Source organism: Nerophis ophidion, linkage group LG05 (assembly GCF_033978795.1).
Source record: "Nerophis ophidion isolate RoL-2023_Sa linkage group LG05, RoL_Noph_v1.0, whole genome shotgun sequence".
Taxonomy (NCBI): Eukaryota; Metazoa; Chordata; class Actinopteri; order Syngnathiformes; family Syngnathidae; genus Nerophis; species Nerophis ophidion.
Genome location: NC_084615.1, coordinates 19,993,710 through 20,015,210, shown reverse-complemented (window position 1 = coordinate 20,015,210; position 21,501 = coordinate 19,993,710). Strand labels below are relative to the sequence as shown.

Genomic DNA, 21,501 nt, shown 5'->3' with positions numbered 1-21,501 from the left:
GGGCAATGTTATAATAACCGGAATTTTACTTGGCAAATATATGACAAAAGTCAGAATTTTACTCAAAGAACGTCATTATTTTACAAGAACAACCAAACAAATTGGTAAGTCAGAATTTAAATGACAAACATCACTATTTTGCTTTAAAAAGTAATCATTTTACAAGAAAATATTACTATATTACAGAAACTGAAAGACAATGAGAAATAGTTCCCAATTTCATAAGAAAAAACTCGACAAATTGTGGGAAAAAGACAGATTTTAGTAAAAAAAAAAAAATTTTAATTTTTTGTTTGTAACTGTTTTATAATCTTCATTATTTACTTCAAAATATTCCAGTATCCCTCTACATACATATTTATTCATTTTTTTAATGTATTTTGGCCAAAGGTGGCACATTTGAATTTCTTACACACTTGTTATTTCATATGTTGACCAGAGGGGGAGCACTTCTAAAAGCGACACACAGTCAATTTGCAAAATTCCTCCTTTTTGGGACCACCCTCATTTTGATAGATTTCACTACCAGGGGTGAAAATGAGACATTCCCTATTAGATGTAATGGTTTTCCATATTGGGACCACTATTTATGTCCTAACTTGTTCACACCTCCTCATATGGAAACTACTTTTCCTTCTTGACGTCTCAAGAAGGGTAGAAATACAAGAACACACACACACATTGTATTTAGTACCTTCTTGAGACCGCCGAAAAATTCCTACCTAATTTTTACAAGAAAAACTTAAAAGTTTGGCAATTTTATGAAAAGAGTTGTAATTTTACATGACAAAAGTCACAATTTTATAACAAAACTTAAAAATGTGGGCAACGTTATAATAATCAGAATTTTACTTGGCAAATGTATGACAAAAGTCATAATTTTACTTGAGAATGTCACAATTTTACAAGAACAACAACAAAAAAATTGGCAATGTTGTGATAAGTCAGAATTTAAATGACAAATATCACCATTAAAGAGTAATCATTTTACATAAAAAAGTCACAATTTTACGAGACAACATTACTATATCACAGAAACAGAAAGAATAAGAGAAATAGTTCCCAATTTTATTAGAAAAAAGTGGTGACATTGTGAGAAAAAGACAGATTTTAGTGATTTTGTTTGTAATTGTTTTTTAATCTTCATTGTTTACTTCAACTGCGATGAAGGAGCGACTTGTCTAGGGTGTACACCGCCTTCCACCCGAATGCAGCTGATATAGGCTCCAGCGACCCCCCGCAACCCCAAAAGGGGCAAGTTGTAGAAAATGGATGGATGGATGGATGTGTACTTTAAGTTTTTACAGTATGTCTTGAGATATATATATATATATATATATATATATATATATATATAATTTTTTTTATTTTGGCCCAAGAGGGCACATTTTAATTTCCTACACACACTTGTTATTTCATATGTTGACACACAATCAATTTGAAAAATCCCTGCTTTTTGGGACCACCCTCATTTTGATAGATTTCACTACCAGGGGTGCAAATGAGACATTCTCTATTAGATGTAATGGTTTTCCGTATTGAGACCATGTTTTATGTCCTAACTTGTTCACACCTCCTCATATGGAAGCTACTTTTCCTTCTTGATGTCTCAAGAAGGGTAGAAATACAAGAACCCACACACACACACACACACACACACACACACACACACACACGCACACACACACACACACACACACACACACCTGGGGATGAGTGTGAGGTACGTGAAGACTTTGGCCAAGGCCTCCTCCGGGATATCCCTGAAAGCGGAGCATTCTGGGAGAGTGATGATGACGCTGGAGTCTTCTCCACGACCGCCTGGAGATAAAACACATGATAAACCCTCCATTCTTTTAGGGGAGTTCACGCACACACTTTTAGGGGCTCACCTGACAGGTACGCAACCTGCTTCTCTATGTAGCCTCTGACCTCCTTCATGCTCATAGGAACAGTCACCTCTGCAACACAAGAGCAAAATATCCCGCTGAATAAATGATTTACTTCAACCTCAGAGGACTTTTTTGTCCTTACAGAAAAAAAAAAAAAAATGATGTCACCGTTTTCAATGAGTACACATTTGCATATATGAGTTGATTAGTGAGTTAAACGTGTCACATCAAAATGCCTTCGAACAGTGGTTCTGTCATACAATCTTTGACTAGCATTTTTGCACCAAGTCCCTAAAACACCAGAGTGTTTTAGGAACTAAAACACCTGTCATATACAGAATGATTGGTGGTCATTACTCTTCTAATATACAGGATCTTTTACTAGTGTTTTTGCAATAGGTCCGAACACCAAAACACTCCTGTCGTATAGAGGATCTTTGATTGACATTAATGAATTTGAACAGAGAATCAGCAACTCCAAGTCCGAGTCCATGGTTCTCGCCCGGAAAAGGGTGGAGTAGCATCTCCGGGTTGGGAGGAAGACACCCTGCCACAAGTTGAGGAATTCAAGTACCTAGGAGTCATGTTCACGGGTGGGGGAAGAGTGGATTGTGAGATCGACAGGCGGATCGGTGCGGCGTCTTCAGTAATGCGGACTTTGTACCGATCCGTTGTGGTGAAGAAGGAGCTGAGCCGGAAGGCAAAGCTCTCAATTTACCGGTCGATCTACGTTCCCATCCTCACCTATGGTCATGAGCTTTGGGTCATGACCGAAAGGATAAGATCACGGGTACAAGCGGCCGAAATGAGTTTCCTCCGCCGTGTGGCGGGGCTCTCCCTTAGAGATAGGGTGAGAAGCTATGTCATCCGGAAGGAACTCAAAGTAAAGCCGCTGCTCCTTCACATCGAGAGGAGCTAGATGAGGTGGTTCGGGCATCTGGTCAGGATCCCACCCGAACGCCTCCCGAAGGAGGTGTTAAGGGCACGTCCAACCGGTATGGGGCCACGGGGAAGACCCAGGACACGTTGGGAAGACTATGTCTCCCGGCTGGCCTGGGAACGCCTCGGGAGACATAGTCATAGACATAGACATAGGGGAGAGGGAAGTCTGGGCTTCCCTGCTTAGGCTGCTGCCCCCGCGACCCGACCTCAGATAAGCGGAATATGATGGATGGATGGATGGATTTAAGGCCACACCTACAACACCATGATTGTCTTTTGCTTGGAACATTTGACTTGTAGTTTATGGAGGGAGGTAAATATTAATAATTTGGACATTTTTCTTTTGAAACCAAATACCCGATAGTTAATGAATAAATGTGTGTTTATACAATTGTCTACCACTAGATGGAGCCGTCTCACGTTTAGTTATAGATGAAAATGAGACGGTGGTAAATATGCAATATTTGTTAATGTTTAATAAAGAAAACATTCAAGTGAATTTAGGCAGAAACAGATGACACAAAATTTGTGTTTGCTGGGACTGAAAGTGTGTAACGTATCCAGACTTGGGAGTAATGATCGCCCCCTGCTGAATATTTGATGTGTGACCGAGGAGGCGCGCTGAAGTGACCTCGGCTTACTTCCCGCCGCGTCTTGTGCCGCCTGCAGCGACACCACAACGTCAGATGCAGCGACAGTCAACACAACACACTTGTGCACAACACACTTAACAAAAAGTGTGTTGTGCACACGTGTGTATTGCACACAATTGGACACATCACACTTGTGCACAACACTTGCTGAACACATTTTTGCACAACACACTTTTGCACAACACATTTTCACAACACACTTGTGCACAACACTTGCTGAACACATTTGTGCACAACACACTTTTGCACAACACATTTTCACAACACACTTGTGCACAACATTCCTGTACACAACACATTTGCACAGCCCACTTTTACACATCACACTTTTGCACGTCACACTTGTGCACAACACATTTTTGCACATTACACTTGTGCACAGGTGTGATTTGTAAAAATGCAATGTGCAAAAATGTGTTGTGCACAAGTGTGATTTGCAAAACACATTTGCACACAACACTTTTGCACAAAACACTTGTGCACATCACACCTTTTGCACGTCACACTTGTGCACAACACACTTGCAAATCACATTTTTGCACATCACACTTTTGCACAACACACTTGTGCACAACACATTTATGCACAACACACTCGTGCACAACACTTTTGCACAACCCATTTTCACAACACACTTGTGCACAACATTTTTGTGCATAACACACTTATGCAACAAATGTGTGCACAACACACTAGTGCACAACACACTTTTACACATCACACTTTTGCAAAACACACTTTTGCACATCACACTTGTGCACAATATATTGCACATCACACTTTTGCACGACACACTTGTGCACAACACTAGTGCACAGCACAATAGTGCACAGCACACTTTTGCACATCACACTTGTGCAAAACACACTTTTGCACAACACACTTGTGCACAACATTTTTGCAACTACACACTTGTGAACATCACACTTTTGCATGACACACTTGTGCACAGAACACTTTTTCACAACGAACTTGTGCACAACACATGTGTGCACAATACACTTGCACAACACACTTGTGCACAACAAGCCTTTGCAAAACACACTTTTACACGTCACACTTGTGCACAAGACAATTTTGCAAATCACATTTTTGCACATCACATTTGCACAAAACACATTTGCACAACACACTTTTGCATGACACACTTGTGCACAACACACTTCTTGCAAATCACACTTTTGCAAAACACACTTGTGCACAAAAATTTTGCAACTACACACTTGTGAACATCACACTTTTGCATGACACACCTGTGCACAAAACACTTTTGCACAACGAACTTGTGCACAACACACGTGTGCACAATACACTTGCACAACACACTTGTGCATAACACACTTTTGCAAATCACATTTTTGCACATCACACTTGTGCACACAACACATTTGAACAACACACTTTTGCACAACACCCTTTTGCACGCAACACATTTCCACAACACACTTTTGCACAACAAGCCTTTGCACAAAACACATTTGCACAACACACTTTTGCACGACGCACTTGTGTACAACACTTTTGCACGTCACACTTGTGTACAACACACTTTTGCACAGCACACTTTTGCAAATCACATTTTTGCACGTCACACTTGTGCACAACACACTTTTGCACAGCACAATTTTGCAAATCACATTTTTGTGCATCACACTTTTGCACAACACACTTTTGCACAACACATTTCTGCACAAAGCACTTGTACACAACACATTTTTGCAAATCACACTTGTGTACAACACACTTTTGCACAGCACACTTTTGCAAATCACATTTTTGCACGTCACACTTGTGTACAACACACTTTTGCACAGCACAATTTTGCAAATCACATTTTTGTGCATCACACTTTTGCACAACACACTTTTGCACAACACGTTTCTGCACAAAGCACTTGTACACAACACATTTTTGCAAATCACATTTTTGTACATCACACTTTTGCACAACACAATTGTGCACAACACACTCGTGCACAACATACTTCTGCACAACGCACTTGTGCACAACACACATTTTGCAAATCACACTTTTGCACAACACATTTCTGCACAACGCACTTGTGCACAACACATTTTTGCAAATCACATTTTTGTACATCACACTATTGCACAACACACTTGTCCACAACACATTTTTACACAAAACACGTTTGCAAATCACGTTTTGCACGTCACACTTTTGCACAACACACTTTTGCAAATCAAATTTTTGCACTTCACACTTGTGCACAACACATTTGCACACACCACATTTGCTAAACACACTTTTGCACAACATATTTGTGCGCAACACACTTTTTGCAAATCACACTTTTGCACATCACACTTGTGCACAATACACTTGTGCACAACACACTTTTGCACACACAGGAAGTGATCTCAGGTGATTAAGTGTAAAACATATGTCAAAATCAGTAGGTTGATTGCTCTGCCATAAAGTTTGAAGCCAGTATGAACATAAGAGGTATCATGTATGGTTCTTCATTTGAACCCAGTCAGCTACCGTTATGGCTCAAATATTTAAAAACTAATAGGTTTCTTGCTGTGATTTACAGAAATCCTCCTTTAGCATTGGACGATGTGACAAATAAAATTAGATTGACCTTTGATCATAGCTATCTCTACTAAGTAAAACATTCAAAATCAATAGGATGCTTGCTGTCAGAGTTATTACGTGTCGAACCCCAAGATGCAGAAAAGGAGGCAGGCATTTGGTAAGTAAACATGATTTAATTAAATACTAAGACAAAAACAAAACCAAGGGGGTACAAACAGAAAGCGCGCACGTGGGCGGAATAACAATTAAAGGAACTTTAGCATGGAAGCTAGTGGGTAGCAAAAAGAAAAACTGAGAACAGCTAATGGCTAACAAAAACAGCTTACCTCTACGACGACCAGGACAAAATGTAGCAACACAGGTAATAGCTGAAATGATGCCAGACACGACAGGTAGCAAAGACACAAGAGTGACATGTGGCAACGACAATACAAGTCCGAATGACAATTCAATGATACAGCAACTGACACAACACAAAGCAACAGGTGCCAATCAGCCGCAGCTGAGGAGGAACCCAGCACTCAGGGAACAAGACAGGAAGCTGACAAAATAAGAGCACTAGACAGGAACTAAGGACAAGAAATATTAAACACAGAGGAAACAGACAAATGCAGAGGAAAAAACTAAAACATAGACAAACTGTCAGGGTTAAGCCTGACACTTGCTCTGACATGGAATAAATAATAAAGGCCAGAATGTTTAAAGACAGTAGGAAGATCATGTCTAATATTTCAAAAACCAATAGGTGTCATGCTGTGATTTACAAAAATCGGAGATAGGCGCCAGCGCCCCCCGCGACCCCGAAAGGGAATAAGCGGTAGAAAATGGATGGATGGATGGAATTGTAAAAATTGAAGATGTACCCGATAGAGAAGTAAGAGGAAATCCTATTGACCTTTGATCCCAGCTACTTCTATGTAAAACGTTCAAAATCAACAGGGTGCTTGCTCTGATAGACATAAACAATGAATGCCTGGACGTTTGAACCCCGTGGAAGAATGACACGACTTTTAACCTCTGCTACCTCTGCCTCCATATTACAAATATAAAAAAAAGGAAAATAAATAGGTTTCTTGCTGTGATTTAAAACCATATTTTGACTTTGAAAAAATCAATAGGTTTATTGCTGCCATGTAAACAAGGCATACTTTGAAGTGTAAAGATGTGATTAGTAAGAACATTTGTTCTTTGACCTCAGATCTCATCTACCCCTGCCATGTGAACCATTCAAAACCAATGGAAGGATTGTTCCGACTTCAGATCAACAGTCCTTGGATGTTTGAAGTACAAGAGGCCGCGAATGCTGACAAGGATCAGGTCATTATTTTGACCTTCGGCCTCAGCTTCCTCTACCATCATGAGTCAGCAAAACCTAAAGATCAATAGGTTGCTTGTAACAACAAATAGGGCCTCTAACTCAAACACCATGTGCCAAATTTTCACACAAAAATCAAGAGGCTGCTTGCTCAGATTTATAAAATAGTTTCATCTCCAAAGAAAATTCAAGCGGACCGATCATTCAAAACCAATAGAAGTCTGAATATTTAGAGTGTGTTATACACTGCGCAGTGGTACAGTGGCTAGAGTGTCCGCCCTGAGATGGGTAGGTCATGAGTTCAAACCCTGGCCATGTCATACCAAAGACTATAAAATGGGAGCCATTACCTCCCTGCTTGGCACTCAGCATCAAGGGTTGGAATTGGGGGGTAAATCACCCAAATGATTCCCGGGCGAGGCCACCGTTGCTGCTCACTGCTCCCCTTACCACCCAGGGGGTTAACAAGAGGATGGGGCAAATGCAGACGAGAAATTTCAGCACAACATCCTTGGTACTTTAACTTTAACTTAACTTTAATAATCATCATCTCCATTACGGAAAATAACTACATTTTGTAGTGTTGTAAGTACTATTATCACTGAAGGACGATGCTGAGCATGTTAAACACAGAAAGCAAGCCATGCTAATAGCTGAGCTAACTGCCATTTGAGCAGATGATAATAATAATACAATAATTTAATATAATAATAATAATAATAATGGTAATAATATTGATGTTAATTACTAATAATTAAAAAATATATATATATTAATAATTCATAATAAAATAGTTTAGTAATAATGAGTATAACAATGATAATAATAACAAATAATGAAAATAATAATAAAATAATTGTGTGATACTAATAATAATGATAACAATTAATGATAATAATAATTTAAAAAGAAAAATAATTTTAAAACAATATTAATAATGATGATGATTTTAATAACACTAATTTAAAAATAATATATTGATGATAACAATTGTTTAATAATAATTACTATAATATTGATAACAATGTAAAAATATATAATTCAAAAATAATAATACAATAATTGAATCCATCCATTCATCCATTTCGTACCGCTTATTCTCTTTGGGGTTGCGGGGGCCGCTGGTGCCTATCTCAGCTACATTCGGGCGGACGGCGGTCAACACCCTGGACAAGTCGCCATCTCATTGCAGGAAAATTATTTAATAATAAAGATAATAATAGTCATTTAAAAATAATAAATAATATTAATGACAACAATTAATGATAATAGTAATTTAAAACTAATAATGATTTTAAAATATCAATGATAATAAAAAAATATTTAATAATAATGATGACAAAGATATTGATGATAATAATCATTTTAAAATAATAAAATTAAAAATTATAATAAAAAATTGTTTAACAATAATGATTATAATAACGATAATAATAATACAAATAACAATAATAATTACAAAACAATAATACAAATAATTTAATAACAGCAATTAATGATCATAATAATAATTTCACACTAATAATAATAATAATAATAATAATTTAAAATAACATTAATAATAATACAATTTTTTTTTATAATAATGATAAAAAATAATAACTTAGATACGTACAGTACGGTGGAGTAGCATAGAGTATAGTACAGTTCAGGAGAGTAATGTACAGTACAGTAAAGTAGAGCACAGTACAGTAGAGTAGCACAGTGCAGAGTACAGTTAAGTAGAGTACAGTAGAGTACAATACAGCACAGTAGAGTACAGTAGAGTACTTGGCCCACTGGACAATTGTGCTCTTTCTGGGGAGATTTATCTGCCTTTTCTAGGTGACCCACTCTGCTGCGGTGAAAACAGAATAATGATCTGCTGCAGAGGAATGTTGGTGAAAACAAGATGTATTTGTTACCCCACTAATCCCCACAAATCCTTTGAGGGTGCAGGACTGGTGTGTGAGGTTTAATGTGTGACCTGCAGGAACCATCCAGAAGGAAAGGACTGCGTTCACCTAGTTTGAATGTAAAAACACTCTTTTTTATTTTTTATTACTGGTTGTTCCGGCGCACGCGTAATCCCCGAAAAGATGCAGGATCCTGCACATGTGACCACGTCTGTAACAAAGACATCGTAGATTATTTGTGTGTGAATTGTTGGCAATAATACACTTTTTATTTTTATGTATTAATTATTGCTATTATAACCACTATTATTCTCTCAGTGTTACGTTTTTACTCATTTATTATTCATATTTATTTTTTACATGCATTTTTTTGTAATGTGAGTTATTCTCCAGTGTGGATTCCTCAAATGTGGCCTTTTTCCTCAAATCCTCGGTGCAATGTAATGTTTTGTTAATGTCTATGTCGTATGTGTGTGTCTTTATTTTGTTGTTTTTTTGCAAAGCAACTTATGTTGCCACTGGCCTGTGCATGAACAACAACAACGTTTGTTTGACTGCCTCGATGAGAAAGGAAAAGATTACTTTCCATCTATGAGGATGCAAGATCAGAGAATTTTAGAAGGAAATAGGGTTGTACGGTATACTGGTACTAATAGTATCCCGGTACTATACCACCTTTGAAAAATATTGGTACCTCTCTTTCATCTGAACCAAGGCACATGATGTTGTGTGTCAAAACGCACACACAAAGTGCATACAAGTAATAACATCTTGGAGATAAAAAATGGAAAAAAACGATTTTTACCACTGTGTTACACGGCCTTTCCTTTGGACAACACTCAGTAAACGTTTTGGGAACTGAGGAGCCACATTTTTTAAGCCTTTCAGGTGGAATTCTTTCCCATTCTTGCTTGATATACAGCCTAAGTTGTTCAACAGTCGGGGGTCTTCGTTGTGGTATTTTAGTGAAGTGAAGTGAATTATATTTATATAGCACTTTTTCTCTAGTGACTCAAAGCGCTTTACATTGTGAAACCCAATATCTAAGTTACATTTAAACCAGTGTGGGTGGCACTGGGAGCAGGTGGGTAAAGTGTCATGACCAAGGACACAACGGCAGTGATTAGGATGGCGGAAGCGGGGATCGAACCTGGAACCCTCAAGTTGCTGGTACGGCCACTTTACCAACCGAGCTATACCGCTATTTATATTATATGCCGGATTGTAGTCAGCTGGAGGCGTGTCTTAATGAAATTAAACAATGGATGTCCGCTAACTTTTTGCAACTCAACGCCAAACAAACGGAAATGCTGATTATCGGTCCTGCTAGACACCGAACTCTATTTAATAATACAACTCTAACATTTGACAACCAAACAATTAAACAAGGCGACACGGTAAAGAATCTGGGTATTATCTTCGACCCAACTCTCTCCTTTGAGTCACACATTAAAAGCGTTACTAAAACGGCCTTCTTTCATCTCCGTAACATCGCTAAAATTCGCTCCATTCTGTCCACTAAAGACGCTGAGATCATTATCCATGCGTTTGTTACGTCTCGCCTCGATTACTGTAACGTATTATTTTCGGGTCTCCCCATGTCTAGCATTAAAAGATTACAGTTGGTACAAAATGCGGCTGCTAGACTTTTGACAAGAACAAGAAAGTTTGATCACATTACGCCTGTACTGGCTCACCTGCACTGGCTTCCTGTGCACTTAAGCTGTGACTTTAAGGTTTTACTACTTACGTATAAAATACTACACGGTCTAGCTCCATCCTATCTTGCCGATTGTATTGTACCATATGTCCCGGCAAGAAATCTGCGTTCAAAGGACTCCGGCTTATTAGTGATCCCCAAAGCCCAAAAAAAGTCTGCGGGCTGTAGAGCTTTTTCATTTCGGGCTCCAGTACTCTGGAACTGTAGTTACTGACAGTGGTTTTCCGAAGTGTTCCTAAGTCCATGTGGTGATATTGTTTACACACTGATGTCGCTTTTTGATGCATCCACCATGCTATTGACTCCCCCACACATGCTAGAGTTCGAGATGCCACCTCAGTAGAAGCATTTAAGTCTCACCTTAAAACTCATTTGTATACTCTAGCCTTTAAATAGACTCCCTTTTTAGACCAGTTGATCTGCCGTTTCTTTTCTTTTTCTTCTATGTCCCACTCTCCTTTGTGGAGGGAGTCCGGTCCGATCCGGTGGCCATGTACTGCTCGCCTGTGTATCGGCTGGGGACATCTCTGCGCTGCTGATCCGCCTCCGCTTGGGATGGTTTCCTGCTGGCTCCGCTGTGAACGGGACTCTCGCTGCTGTGTTGGATCCGCTTTGGACTGGACTCTCGCGACTGTGTTGGATCCATTATGGATTGATCTTTCACAGTATCATGTTCTCATAGTCATCATTGTCACCGACGTCCCACTGGGTCATTATTGTCACCGATGTCCCACTGGGTGGGAGTTTTCCTTGCCCTTATGTGGGCCTACCGAGGATGTCGTAGTGGTTTGTGCAGCCCTTTGAGACACTAGTGATTTAGGGCTATATAAGTAAACATTGATTGATTGATTGATATATATACATTTTAGGCTTCATAATGCACCAAACATTTTCAATGGGAGACAGGTCTGGACTACAGGCAGGCCAGTCTAGTACCCACACTCTTTTACTATGAAGCCACAGTGTTGGAACACGTGGCTTGGCATTGTCTTGCTGAAATAAGCATGGGCGTCCGTGATAAAGTTGCTTGGATGGCAACATATGTTGCTCCAAAAGCTGTATGTACCTTTCAGCATTAATGGTGCCTTCACAGACGTGTAAGATACCCATGCCTTGGCCACTAATACACCCCCATACCATCACAGATACTGGCTTTTCCACTTTGTGCCTAGAACAATCTAGGTGGTTCTTTTCCTCTTTGTTCCAGAGGACATGACGTCCACAGTTCCCAGAAATAATTTGAAATGTGGACTCATCAGACCACAGTACACTTTTCCACTTTGCATCAGTCCATCTTAAATGAGTTTGGGTCCAGCAAAGCCGGTGGCCTTTCTGGGTGTTGTTGATAAATGGCTTTCGCTTTGCATAGTACAGTTTTAACTTGCACTTACAGATGTAGCGAACAACTGTAGTTACTGACAGTGGTTTTCCGAAGTGTTCCTAAGTCCATGTGGTGATATTGTTTACACACTGATGTCGCTTTTTGATGCATCCACCATGCTATTGACTCCCCCACACATGCTAGAGCGACCTCTCCTAACTTGCCCACTCACTCACCCCACATTCTGCCATTCTTAAAGGAGCACACACACACATACGCTACTAACACCACAGTTGCTTTAAAACACGCCTCGCCAAAAGTGGCGATTAGTATTACCACCTTTCCTTCAAACTTAGGTAAACATTTAAATAATGGACATTCAGATCTGCACAAAAAAGGTAATAACGTAGTCGTTACACCTGTCCTGCTGTTCGGTCTGGTGCAGACTGTAGTCGAGGAGCACAAGGCAGACATTCCCTTTAGGGTCAATGTCATTTCAATGCCTTTTAATTTATATTTTAACCTTGTAAAATTGTTCTTTGACTGCAAGTGTTTAATGAAGTGTCAGACATATTTTTAACAAAGCCAACATTGTCATTTTTAACAGTTCCTTTTATTTGGAAAAGTATCAAAAAGTATTGATGTACCATCTTTGCTTCAAACTTAGGTAAGCATTTAAATAATGAACATTCAGATCCACACAAGGAGTTATAAAAAGGTATTAATGCAGTCGCTACACCTGTCCTGCTGTTCGGTCCAGTGCAGACTGTAGTCGAGGAGCACAGGGCAGATGTTCCCTTCAGGGTCGACGTCATTTCAATGCCTTCTAATTTTGAATTTAACCTTGTACTGGTACTAAATTATTGATATCGGGACAACGATAGTAGGACATTTTTATCGGTCCTCAGCAAATTGCAAATGCAAAATGAGTTGTGTATTCTAAGAGAAACCACCCAGATTACTTTTGTCACCAACAGTCCGACACACATCCAGGATTGTGTTTCGCTAAGCTTATGTTGACCTACATTGAATTGAGCATTCTCACTCCACCAAATGTGTCAGATTTTTTGGGCATGCATAGACCACATTAGGACATCCCCACTCTACTCTGCATGCATTAGCGTGCTAGTGGTAACATGCAAATATAGAACTTCACACAAATCTGTGACGGCAGTGAGTGTCAAAAAACATGATTTTTTTGTGTGAATAAGTGCTTGCGAGGCAGCAGTCCCATAATAACAATAATACTAATATTAATAATACCAATAATAATAATAATTAAAGAGTAAGAAGAAAGTGTATATTGGCGCTCAATCATTATCAGAATATTAGTATCTAAGTTACCACAAAACTTTGTGTTGCCAAGAGTTCCCGGCGAGTGGACAAAAGCTGTCTTTGATCCTACCAAGCAAAAGGTTTGTAAAACTCCACTGTGTAGGATGGGAAGTGACATGAAGGTGTCGGTTTATTTGATGTATTGTAATCCACAGGAAGATTTTGCTTTGACCCGAGATCTACAAAGCAGAGAGGAAGCAGGACCCGACTCCCCTCCAGGCACCTTTTCTATGAACTGTTTTGTGACCAAAGGCAGCGGCTGTTTACGACCCCCTTCCTTTAGAAACAGCTGTTGCCATGTAATCAGGGAAAGTCCAAATAAAAGAGGAGACGTACAATCTTTCGCCAAAGCGTGGTGGGAGACCGCACAAGAGTACAGCCCAGACATTTCTCCTCAAATTGAGCCAAATTTAATTCTGTCTCTGTTTAATTCCTTGCTTTTTTGTCTGTTTAATGGATGTCGTCAGTGTTTGAACCTGACAATCACCATTGAAACACACGCCAACCAATCAATCAATCAAAATGTATTTATGTATCGCTAAATCACAAGTGTTTACAAACTGACAATGACGTCCCCTGATTGAACTCAAAAGACTCCAGCTGGGGAAAAAGACGTTGGGACCCTCGTTCTCGGGTGATGGGTTGCAATGGATGTGGAACGGAATGAAAATAAATTAAATTGAATTATTAAAAAAAAAAAAAAAAGATCATGTGTGAATCCATAACATCGATCAATGCCACAAATCAAGGTTCTGTTCTTTAGAACTACCTTCATGCTTAGACCAGAGTTAGGATGCATTCACTGATAACAATTTCAGTAAAGAATTGATTACCAAAGTAAAGCAGCAATGTATTTTTGTGTCTATAAATTAGGGTTGTACGGTATACTGGTACTAGTATAGTACCGCGATACTAAAGAATTATATTCCGTACTATACCGCCTCTAAAAAGTATTGGTCCCCCCCCCCGCCCCTCTTTTTAATCGGGCATGACGGTGCGTCGTCACCTCATGACATTGCTGGTTCATGAGCAGAGGAGTATGTTCGGCAGCGCAAACACACTGAGTACTGACAAGCAGACAGTGTGTGGACAGAAAAGGGAGAATGGATGCATTTTGGCCCAAAAAAACGACGATAAAGGTGAAGTTAAAACGCTGAAATGACCTCAGGAAGAGGTGCCTCCGTGGCGACAAATTAAGTATGTTTCTTACAAGTACCGTTATCACTGGAGGATGAGCAATAGCTAAACATGCTTTGCTACACACCGTAGGAGGATTCAATAGCTCACCGGCGTCACAATGTAAACAAATGCCATGGGCGGATCTACACCCGACATCCACTAAAATGATACCAAGTACAGGCGCGTATCTAATCGATACCATTATGATAACATCGATATTTTTTAGCATCGAAAAATCTACTTTCCTTTTTTGTTTTAATTTATTCATTTTTATAAACTCAGGAAATATATCCCTAGACACATATATGTTTACATTAAAAAGATGGCTGCACCAATTTCAGCACCATGCTAATTTCCATCTGTAGTCCTTTTATGGCGCATCTAACATCCACAATGAAAATTAAACTTGATTGAAAATACACAACAATATAAAAATGGCACCATGATAAACAAATGAAAATACAAAAACAACACATAGAGGGTATGTGAGTTACGAATCAGTGGGGAGTCAAGTTACACTATTTTAGCTGCTTCATTTAAAGTGCAGAAGTATATAAAGTGCAGCAGTTTTTTTTCTATCAAAGTCCAGTAGCCATCAGATGAAACTTTCAATAGCTATAGACCCCATTGAGATTACATACATAGAAACGTTTGCGTTGTTACCAGACTGGAATAGTACTGTTAACATCTGATGTTCAACTACCTATTACAACTGTTAGTATAATTACAATGGCATTCTTTTTTTATTCTTTCAGTTTCGTAAATTTGCCAAAACGTCACCAAGAAAACATTGAGTCCGCTTAGCTGATTGGAGAGCTAGACTCCGCAGCGAGTGGGTCCATGACTGTGACATCTGTTTTGTTTGATCAGCCGTTTTACTGCCTTGTCACAGGCACCGTTTGGAAACAATTAAGATAAATGTAAACATTTGTTTTTCTTTTACAACGAGACATGTCCGATAATGGCTTTCTTTCCTATATCCAATATTCTCCAAATCTTAATTACCAATTCAGATACCAACCGATACAGATAAACAAATGTGCTCACAAGTTTACATACCCTGGGAGGATTTAGGATTTCTTGGCCATTCTTCAGAGAATACGGTTAATTCTGCGGAAATGTCACAAAGTATCCCTTTTAAATTACGCTAAACAGCCTCAAAATGTCTGAAACAAAGTAATTTGGAGTGATGGCTTTCTTCTGGCAAGTCAACCATGCAGCCCATTTTTTCTTCAAGTGCCTCCTTATTGTGCATCTCGAAACAGCCACACCACAATTTTTCAGGGAGTCCTGTATTTCAGCTAAAGTTATTTGTGGATTTTCTTTGCATCTCGAACAATTTTCCTGGCAGTCGTGGCTGAAATCTGTGCTGGTCTAAATGAATCCCTCATTTTCCACTTCTTAATCAGCGTTTGAACACTGCTGATTGGCATTCTCAATGCCTCGGATATCTTTTTATACCCCTTTTCCGGTTTTATGCAGTTCAATTACCTTTTCTCGCAGATCCTTTGACAATTCTTTTGCCTTCCCCATGACTCAGAATCCAGAAACATCCGTGCAGCACTGGATGAAAGATGCAATGGTCTGTCAGAAGCCCAGAAACTCACTGACCTTTAATACACACACATTAATTACAAACAAAGAGGTCACGGGTAAGGATTGGAACCTTGATTAGCCACTCAAACCTGTTTGTGTCAACTTTTGTGCAGTTATCAGATCAAAGTCACTGGGGTATGTAAACTTTTGATCAGGGTCATTTGGGTACTTTCTTTTGTCATTTTGATTTAAAACGAGTAAACACAGTTGTTTGCCAATAAAGAGCTTCACACAACCATTAAGCATGAGTGGAAAAAAGGTGTTTGTGTTATCATTGATATTCTCTGAAGAATGGCAAAGAAATCATAAATTCTCCCAGGGTATGTAAACTTATGAGCAGGACTGTATACAGTCGTGGAATTAACACATTATTATGCCTAATTTTGTGATTTTCATAACAGGGGGAGGGGGGTTTATCGCAGCTTACTGCGAGGTTTGTTCTCCCGGGATGCAATCGGACTAATCCGGACAAGACTTGCAGGTAGGAACATATTTAATTATTCATCTAACACTCAACAAAGTATAAAACAGACAACAACCTGAAGGCTAGCGTGCATATCGCATGAGAAAGCTAAGGCAAAAAACATGAAACTATGGACATGAAAACCTCACTAAACTGTGGCATGAAACAAATACCATTACCTATGGAACCGGTCCTGAAGACGAGCTACATGAAGTATGGTATCGCATGAAACTACCAATGACTGGCAAAGACAGGCTTAAATCATGGTCTCTTGATTAGAGCAGGTTCGTGTCCCGAACACCAGAGGCAGGTGAAACTAAAACAAACAAGGATGCACAAAAACAGGAACTAATGGAGTCTTCACACTAACAGAACATAACAAAAACATGATCTGGGCCGCGGATCTTGACAGTTGAGATTCCCGGCTGGATGCGTTAAACAATGTAACAAGGTTTTCCAAAATAAATCAACTCAAGTTATGGAGAAAAAAAATGCCAACATGGCACCGTCATATTTATTATTGAAGTCACAAAGTGCATTATTTTGTTGTAGAGATGTCCGATATTATCGGACATCTCTATTTACAACGCATATATCTGCGACAAATACATGGGAAAATGTTTATTTTCTTCTAAAATGTAGTGGCTTACACACCGGCGTGCATCATAGTCCGGAAAGCAGGGCGTATGAATATCAACATATAATAGTTTTGTTACACAATTTGCAAAGGAAACTCGTGGAAATGATAATTTCCACTCGTCACTGCTGGCAGTAAGAAAAACCCAGGCAGGGATGTTGTTACACCAGCCTAATGGAAGAGTTTTAAGAGCAACATGACTTGAAACCTCCAATAAAAAAAAAAAAAAGTCTAGGGTCCGTAGTAATAAAAGACAGCTGTCTCTGTTTACACACGGCGAGAAAGAACCTTGTCGTCGACGGCAACGGAAAAGCGCCATGAATTAAACAATAAACCAAGCCTGCCCGAGGTAATCCTATTACCCCTCTGGCGGGGGGGGGGCTAACACGTATATGAGAGGGGTTGAAAGACGCACGGCAACTGACTAATCACAATTTGGTGACCAAAGTGCGGCCCTGGGGCCATTTGTGGTCCGCATTATTGTGGCAGAAATTTAAATATATATTTTTTTATTTAAATGGAAGAAAAGACTGAATATTTGATACATTTGAAAAGTCTTAACTATGTGGGAGACATTTTGATATATTTTTTTTTTAATTAGAAATGGTACAAACAGACATATCTATTTAATTACATATACATATAGTTGTTACGTAAACTATAATATTTATTGTATTTAATATATACAAATATAATAATATACTGTAATTAGGTGGCGACTTGTCCAAGGTATACCCGCCTTCCGCCTGAATGCAGCTGAGTAAGGCGCCAGCGACCCCAAAAGGGACTAGCGGTAGAAAAAGGATGGATGGATGGATGTATTGTAGCTATTATATACAAATATAATAATATTCTGTAATGAGGTAGCGACTTGTCCAGGGTGTACGCCGCCTTCCGCCCGAATGCAGCTGAGATAGGCGCCAGCGACCCCCCGCGACCCCAAAAGGGACAAGCGGTAAAAAATGGATGGATGGATGGATGTATTGTAGCTATTATATACACATATATTAATATACTGTAATGAGGTAGCGACTTGTCCAGGGTGTACGCCGCCTTCCGCCCGAATGCAGCTGAGATAGGCGCCAGCGACCCCCCGCGACCCCAAAAGGGACAAGCGGTAGGAAAATGGATGGATGTATTGTATCTATGTTATACAAATATAATAATATACTGTAATGAGGTGGCGACTTGTCCAGGGTGTACGCTGCCTTCCGCCCAAATAGAGCTGAGATAGGCGCCAGCGACCCTCCGCGACCCCAAAAGGGACAAGCGGTAGTAAATGGATGGATGGATGTATTGTACCTATTATATACAAAGCATCATACAAGCATCATCTAAAAAGATACAATGAAATCGCATCTTACAGGGGCCACATTGAATCTATAATGAGCACACAGGGGCCACATGGCATCTTATATGAACACACAGGGGCCACATCTCATCTTACAGGGGCCACAGGGCATATTATATGAACACACAGGGGCCTCATTTCATCTTACAGGGGCCACATCACATCTTATATGAACACACAGGGGCCACATCTCATCTTACAGGGGCCACATCACATCTTATATGAACAAATAGGGGCCACATCTCATCTTACAGGGGCCACATCGCATCTTATATGAACACACAGGGGCCACATCTAATCTTACAGAGGCCACATCGCATCTTATATGAACACACAGGGGCCACATCTCATCTTATATAAACACAAAGGGGCCAAATCTCATCTTACAGGGCCCACATCGCATCTTATATGAACACACAGGGGCCACAGCTCATCTTACAGGGGTCACGTCGCATCTTATAGGAGCACACAGGGGCCACATTGCGTCTTGTAGGAGCACTCAGGGGCCACATCGCATCTTATAGGAGCGAGCACACAGCGGTCACATCGCATCTTATAGGAGCACACAGGGGCCACATTTCATCTTACAGGGGCCACGTCACATCTTATATGAGCCCACAGGGGCCACATCTCATCTTACAGGGCCAAATCTCCTCTTACAGGGGCCACATCGCATCTTATATGAACACACATGCGCCACATCTCATCTTACAGGGGCCACATGGCTTCTTATATGAACACAGAGGGGCCACATCGTATCTTATATGAACACAGAGGAGCCACATCTCATCTTACAGGGGCCACATCGCATCTTATATGAACACACAGGGGCCACATTTCATCTTACAGGGGCCACATCACATCTCATATGAGTACACAAGGGCCACATCTCATCTTACAGGGGCCACATCTCTTCTTACAGGGGCCACATCGCATCTTATATGAACACACGGTCAAAATCGCATTTTATATGAACACACATGGGCCACATCTCATCTTACAGGGGCCACATGGCTTCTTATATGAACACAGAGGGGCCACATCGTATCTTATATGAACACACAGGGGCCACGTCACATCTTACAGGGGCCACATCGCATCGTATATGAGCACACAGGGGCCACATCTCATCTTACAGGGGCCACATCTCCTCTTAGAGGGGCCACATCGCTTCTTATATGAACACACATTGGCCACAACTAATCTTACAGGGGCCACATCGCATCTTACATGAACACACAGGGGCCACATGGCATCTTATATGATCACACAGGGGCCATATCTCATCTTACAGTGGCCACATGGCATCTTATATGAACACACAGGGGCCACATCTCATCTTACAGGGGCCACATTGCATCTTACATGAACACACAGGGGCCACATCGCATCTTATAGGAGCATCCAGGGACCACATCATATCTTATAGGAGCACACAGGGGCCACGTCGCATCTTATAGGCACACACAGGGGCCACATCGCATCTGATAGGAGCACACAGGGGCCACATCGCATCTTAGAGGAGCACACAGGGGCCAAATCACATCTTAGAGGAGCACACAGGGGCCAAATCACATCTTATAGGAGCACACACGGGCCACATCGCATCTTTATTTACAGGGGCCACATTGCCTCTTATAAGAGCACACAGGGGCCACATCGCATCTTATAGGAGCACACAGAGGCCACATTGCATCTTATAGGAGCATACAGGGGCCACATCGCATCTTACAGGGGCCACATTGCATCTTACAGGAACTCACAGGGGCCACATTGCATCTTATAGGAGCACACATGGGCCACATCGCATCTCATAGGAGCACACAGGGGCCCCATCGCATCTTACAGGAGCACACAGGGGCCACATTGCATCTTATAGGAGCACACAGGGGCCACACCGCATCTTACAGGGGCCACATTGCATTTTATAGGAGCACACGGGGGCCACATGGCATCTTATATGAACACACAGGGGCCACGTTTTTTTCATTTAAAAATTATCAAACTAATCCCGCGGGCCGGATAATACATGTTCGCGGGCCTGATCCGGTCCTTGGACCGTACGTTTGACACCCTTACTTTACATCCTTTGTAGCTAAGCTACTGTGTGGAACAATTTCCCTTGTTAATAAATAAAGTTTGTCTAAATCTATATTTTTTTCAATCAAAACTTAGTGTCTTAAAGGGGAACTTTATTTTGAAAAGTATCGAAAGCTCTCAAAATAAACCTTGGTGCCAACATTACAAGCCTATTTTGGTGACTGTCGTAACTACAGGAGAGGAAAGTCCTGAACTTCACTCCCAATACACACACACACACACACACACACAAACACACACTCACATACACGCACGCACACACATGCACATCTGGAGCGGCAATTATCAGCGAGGGAAATGACGGCAGTCTGTGACAGCACAAAAGGGGAACATGATCCCTGCCATGGAAGAAGAATTATGCTGAGCAAAGCGTCTATTTTGGTGGCAAATAAACACACACACAGACACACACACACACACACTCTTGCATTTCGTACCTTCTTGAGACCTGGTAAAAATGCCTACCTCTTTAGGACCACCCTTTCCAGATATATAAAGATTTGTATTTACAGCATTAATAATATATACATACTAAACAAATAT

General features: G+C 40.4%; 1 protein-coding gene across 6 annotated transcripts in view; it reads right to left on the bottom strand.

The window, feature by feature from the left end:
- The window catches only part of mcf2a (MCF.2 cell line derived transforming sequence a), a 77,763-nt gene that overhangs the window by 53,409 nt on the left and 2,853 nt on the right, over positions 1 to 21,501 (bottom strand). For all 6 annotated transcript variants that reach the window (XR_009806774.1, XM_061900315.1, XM_061900317.1 and 3 more), the window contains exons 2-3: positions 1,893 to 1,961; positions 1,707 to 1,821 (exon numbers count right to left, since the gene is read on the bottom strand). Coding sequence is in view for 5 of the 6 variants with exons in the window: in XM_061900315.1 (XP_061756299.1) it covers positions 1,707 to 1,821; positions 1,893 to 1,961 (184 nt within the window). In the remaining variant the exon portion in view is untranslated. The remainder of the gene's footprint in view (positions 1 to 1,706; positions 1,822 to 1,892; positions 1,962 to 21,501) is intronic.